Source organism: Papilio polytes, unplaced genomic scaffold (assembly GCF_000836215.1).
Source record: "Papilio polytes unplaced genomic scaffold, Ppol_1.0 DF824158.1, whole genome shotgun sequence".
In the NCBI taxonomy this organism is placed as follows: Eukaryota; Metazoa; Arthropoda; class Insecta; order Lepidoptera; family Papilionidae; genus Papilio; species Papilio polytes.
In genome coordinates this window covers 490,598-495,575 of record NW_013525046.1, presented here as the reverse complement: position 1 = coordinate 495,575, position 4,978 = coordinate 490,598, and the positions used below count along the sequence as shown (strand labels likewise).

Sequence of the window (4,978 nt, the reverse complement as noted above, 5' to 3'; positions counted from 1 at the left end):
GACAAGCCCGCCAAGACGAAGCCGCCCGGCGCCAGGAGCTTGTTGACATATTTCAATGTCGACAACGCGCTTAGAAAAATAAAAACGACCTCAAAATGAACCTTGCAAATGAGCAGCTGAGAGACTGAAGACGACTTGCATTTATCTAATTTATGTAAATTATTGTTGTGATCGGACTGAATTAGGATTTTAAGAGAAATAGTTTGTAAATTGCAATATCACGAGAGGAGATGAATTTCACTGACGACGTAGTGCGGCCGACAGACAGACGGACAGACGGACAGACGGACAGACGGACAGACGGACAGACGGACAGGCAGGTCGCCGCGCACACTTGTGGCATTATTTAGAGGACATTACTGTATGTTGCTACATGTACATTCTAATCATTTATTGGAACAAAATACTATTAATGTAGTGCTACATTATAAGTTTCAATGAACTTTACTATTACCTAACCTTCTCGATACGTGAATGTGAATAGTGTTTGATTTTTTATAAATGTAAGTTTCCATTAAGATATAAGTAAATAAATGTATAAAACCGTGACCAGTGTTTGTTATCGATTCAGTGCGGTATGTTATCAGTTATCACCTGTGTGCTTATCGCAACAAATCCTGCCGATAGCATCGACATGAGGTCCGCGTGAGCGAGGCTCCATTTCTCTTATCATAAATAACTCTTTATGTATTCAATGAACAACAGTATCTGAAGTACTCGCTCTGGAGGTACTCGAGGCGGGATGTTTGTACAAAATAAAACAACAAGTCATGTGCCATTGCTCACTCTTTATTACGCTTGTTAATTCAATGTATAAAACATAATATAAATTATCTTGTAAAATATCACCACTGAGTTGCAAGATGGCCGCGAGCTCGCTCATTATGATATCCGTTTTGTTTAAAAATGTTAAAATGATCGATCGCTTCAGAATGAAAGTTACAGAAAGCGTGTCGCAGTCGGCTCGCGGCCACGGCCCGACGTCGCCACGCGCGTGTCTGGCAGGGGAGGGACAGGTAGGGCAGGGGAGGGACAGGCAGGGCGGGGAGGTCGGACAAGCGGCCGCCGTACAATTTGTTATACCTACTACATCTAACCAGCTTACAGCTACCACTTACGCTATGTACATACAATATTTACCAAGCGACGTTTTCATCTTAAAAAAGTCCTTACTTTTATCGTATTAATTTGAAAATTTGTTAAATGTCTTTAATTTCACCGAGTTCATTCACACCACTTTTTCTTTTTTCTTTTTTTTATATTTTCTGTTCATTTTATAACACAACAAGAATAACAGAAGTTTAGCCCGGCTACATCTACAGACGAAGTTATAGTTGTGCGGGGGCGGGGGAGGGGGCGGCGCACCCTTCCTGACATGTAAGTCTCTTCTAAACCTTACAACGATAAAAATGCTGTTTATATCATCGATGAAAACATTTTGCTAACACCGATATTAATAAACCTGGAGAAATTGCTAAAGAACGTTACTTCGAGGGCGTCACAAGCGGCACCGACATTGCTGTATCTGGAAACGACACTTTTATACGTTCATCTCTTTGATTTCCTCACATTTATAAATAAAAAATTACGAGAAAGCGAGGGAGAGAAGTCGCCCCCGCCCCCGCCGCCCGCCGCCCCCGCACACAGCGGATAGATATAACCTCAGTAATACACAAAAGAATCGCGCGTCGCCGGACGTTTGCGATGACGAACTCGACTTACAAAACTTGTACATGATTATCTAAATGTTGCGCCAACACAAACACCGAGCGGCCGCGATACGAGATCAAGTCAAGTCAAAAATGACTGCCCTTCGTGTGATGCGGACCTCTCCCGCACTTTACTACGATTTATCTTTGACAAACGTTTTGAAAAATGAGTGTCTACTATGTATAAAATCACTAACAAGTATTTGTTTTCTAAGTGAAAGTATCCTTTGTAATGTCTTTTAGTACATTTATATTAAGTTAGTGTAACGTGCACCTTAAGCTAATTGTCGACTTCAAATATTCACGATAACTACGAGTCGCGTCAGCCCTCACCCCTCGCCTACCCCTCGCTCACCTCCGCTCACCGCTCGGTCACAAATACATTACAAAGACCGATCGCATTTCACTCTTAAAGAGGCTGCAAAGTATCACTAAACTTCTTTTGTAATGATCGCAACATTGTAAGAAAATAAGACTCGCCCCTGCTGCGAAACAATGAGATCCGCAAGTCGTGCGCCCGCGCGCTGCCTAATGCAAATGTTATATGTTCTGATAACGTATACAAAATAGCGCAAAGAAATCCGCATCACTCGAAATCAACCCCCGCACCCCGCACCCCCCCGCACTCGCGCACTTACAAAAACGAGTAAAGATATCAAAAAACTACCTGCGCCGCGCCGCCGCCGCCGCAGCAGCAGCAGCAGCGCGCGACGCATACACTTTGTACTTTGATCATAGAGTGCAGAGGAACTCGAACACTGGAGCGATCACACGGACAGACAAACTTTACATAGACGCCGTTTAGTCCATTTACAATAATGTTATAGAAAAGATGGCCGCGGAGGTCGCGACACTGCACTCGTTACGAGCTCGTTCTGGGCTGTTGTTACACGTTCTGTGTCGGCGCTCTCCGGCGAGCTCTGCCGACGCTTGTCGTATCGTGACATTTGTCGTCACGTCGTTGCCGCCGCGTGACGTGACGTGACGTGACGTGACGTGACGTGACGCGGTGTCACAGGAGCGCGCGCAGGGCGGACGCTCCTCGCAGTGGACGTACTGGAACAGCAAAATATATCGATTATTTTTAAATCTGCAACTAAAGCGACATGTTAGTGTGTAATGGTCTCGCCGAGGCTTGCGACATCACCGAGATGTAATATTATATGGTTATAATAAAAAATAGTTTATTTCTAACATCGAAGATTTCAAATTTGGAAATATTTACATACTTAATATCGCTAACACTTTACTAAAGAACATTATTTCTGTAAAATTAACAGTCGCTATACGAATTAAATTTGTTTTATTGTAGCAGTATCAGTGAGAATGTGTGCAGTGTGTATGTGTGTATGTGTGGCGGTACGCACGTGCGCTGGCGGCGATCACCAGCAGAAGACGGAGAGCTCGCCGTGCGCCGCGCCCACCGCGCGCCACGACCGCACGCCGCCGCCCACCTTCAGCTGCGACACACCTCGTATTTACATATCTCGTATATACCTGATACCTTTGAGTGCAAAGGTATGACGTATTACAAGAATACCTTATGTCTAATAATACCGTTGTACTTAAATAAATCTGTACCAGGTAGGTAGGTATAGGTATACCAAGTCGGAAATCATACGGAATCATACGGAAATTAATCTTACTAATCTTACTAATACTATAAATGCGAAAGTTTAGATGGATGGATGGATGTTTGTTAGCGTTTGTAGTCTAAACGACTGAACGGATCTCCATGAAATTTGGCACAGGTTTAGAGCATAGTCTAAAAGAACACATAGGCTACTTTTTATCCCGGGATAAGTTACGGTTCCCGTGTTAGTTTTTTAATGTGTACTCGATCATTCTGCAACGGTTCAACATATCTTATTGAAATTTGGCACAGATGTAAAACAAAGTCTGGAGTACACATGGGATAAGCTTCATCCCCGAGGTGTCCGGTTCCCGAGGGATACGTAGCTTTTTGTTATTTACATAGTTCGTATGTTTTCTAATACCACGCGGACGAAGTCGCGGGCAACAGCTCGTTATTTTATAAATCCTTGTTCGTATTGCGTTTACTTGAATGACATCATAATTTATGGTATATTTAAATATTCAGTAAAGTTATTTGTAACGTTGTTACTAATTGTACTTCTTTTAACAAGTAAGCTTATAAGTATTACGTCGTCGAATTGGAACCTACAACCTCGTATTGGTACACTCGCTAAGGACATTCCACACATTGTCTCGCCGGCGTACTAAGCGACGCGGCGAGTATGAGCCGGCGATACAACAACAGCGACACGCAGGTCGCGTTCCACTGCGGGGCGCGCGGCGGGCTGCGCGGCGCGGCGGCGGGCTGCGCGCGCAACGGACGCGCTCATTCAGCCGCGCTCAATGAGCGCCGCCGCGCGCCATTCACCGCGCCGCCCGGGTAGGGGGACCGCGTCCGACAGAACAAACTGCATATTTTCGCGATTCGCATTTATATGATGTTACTGATTTTAGTTTAGGTACGCTATACGTTTTCACTACAAATGTCAGTAAAAGGCTGCACTACACTCGCCATGACGCATTTTTTAATTAGCATATGAAGTTTATGAATGCAAAATATTGAAACAGACCAACAACGAAAATAAACGTTTTCTGTGCATCATCTGTATGTAAAATACTAAGTCAAAATTATTTATGGATCAGACAAATGTTCGGGGAAAGCGTCAAGTGGCAAACACTTGTGGTTCACGGCGCAATTTGAGCACGCATGAGGTTCTATAAGCCCACCTTTTAAAAGCGATTAGAAATTTAGAAAAGCCGCCAAAAGTATAGGAATAACGATACATCCTCAAAATATGTCTACCGTGACATTATATTGAAGATCGTTACTAAGATATTCACTACTTTCTAGAAATTAAAACGACGTTACTGAATATTAGGAGGTCCTTCACATCGCGGCCGTATCTAGTACAAGATGTTGTCGGTAAGTCAGTTCGTTGACTCCGCTTTATCTGCGCCTCATCCGCGCCTTATCCGCGCCTTATCCTGCCGATAGTGTCGCCCACTTTATCAACAAACTGATTGTAAATTAAGCAGCGGAGAATCTATACATCCCGAGTTTCATCACCGCGCTGTATTATCGATGTGCTTTTAAATTTTCGTATTCCGTAAGTACCTTATATGTTGCGGTAAAGAAAAACATCGCGATACAACTTGCACATAATGTGTGCAGTGGGCGGCGTGCATGAGTATGACCTCGTCACTCCCGAGGGGGGGGGCTCGCCTCCCGCGGG

The 4,978-nt window shown here is 44.0% G+C and overlaps 1 protein-coding gene and 1 long non-coding RNA gene across 2 annotated transcripts in view; one reads left to right on the top strand and one right to left on the bottom strand.

Annotated features, from left to right (window-relative positions):
* Positions 1–649, top strand: part of LOC106111472 (protein lethal(2)denticleless-like) — a 5,582-nt gene extending 4,933 nt beyond the window's left edge. Inside the window, exon 4 of the mRNA XM_013293591.1 lies at positions 588–649. Within this exon, the coding sequence (XP_013149045.1) occupies positions 588–649 (62 nt within the window). The remainder of the gene's footprint in view (positions 1–587) is intronic.
* Positions 650–768: 119 nt separating this feature from the next.
* LOC106111551 lies at positions 769–3,416 on the bottom strand. The gene is made up of 2 exons (XR_001226176.1): positions 3,077–3,416; positions 769–2,765 (listed from the first exon to the last, which is right to left on the bottom strand). It is a non-coding gene; the product is annotated as an uncharacterized LOC106111551 (long non-coding RNA).
* Positions 3,417–4,978: the final 1,562 nt, after the last annotated feature.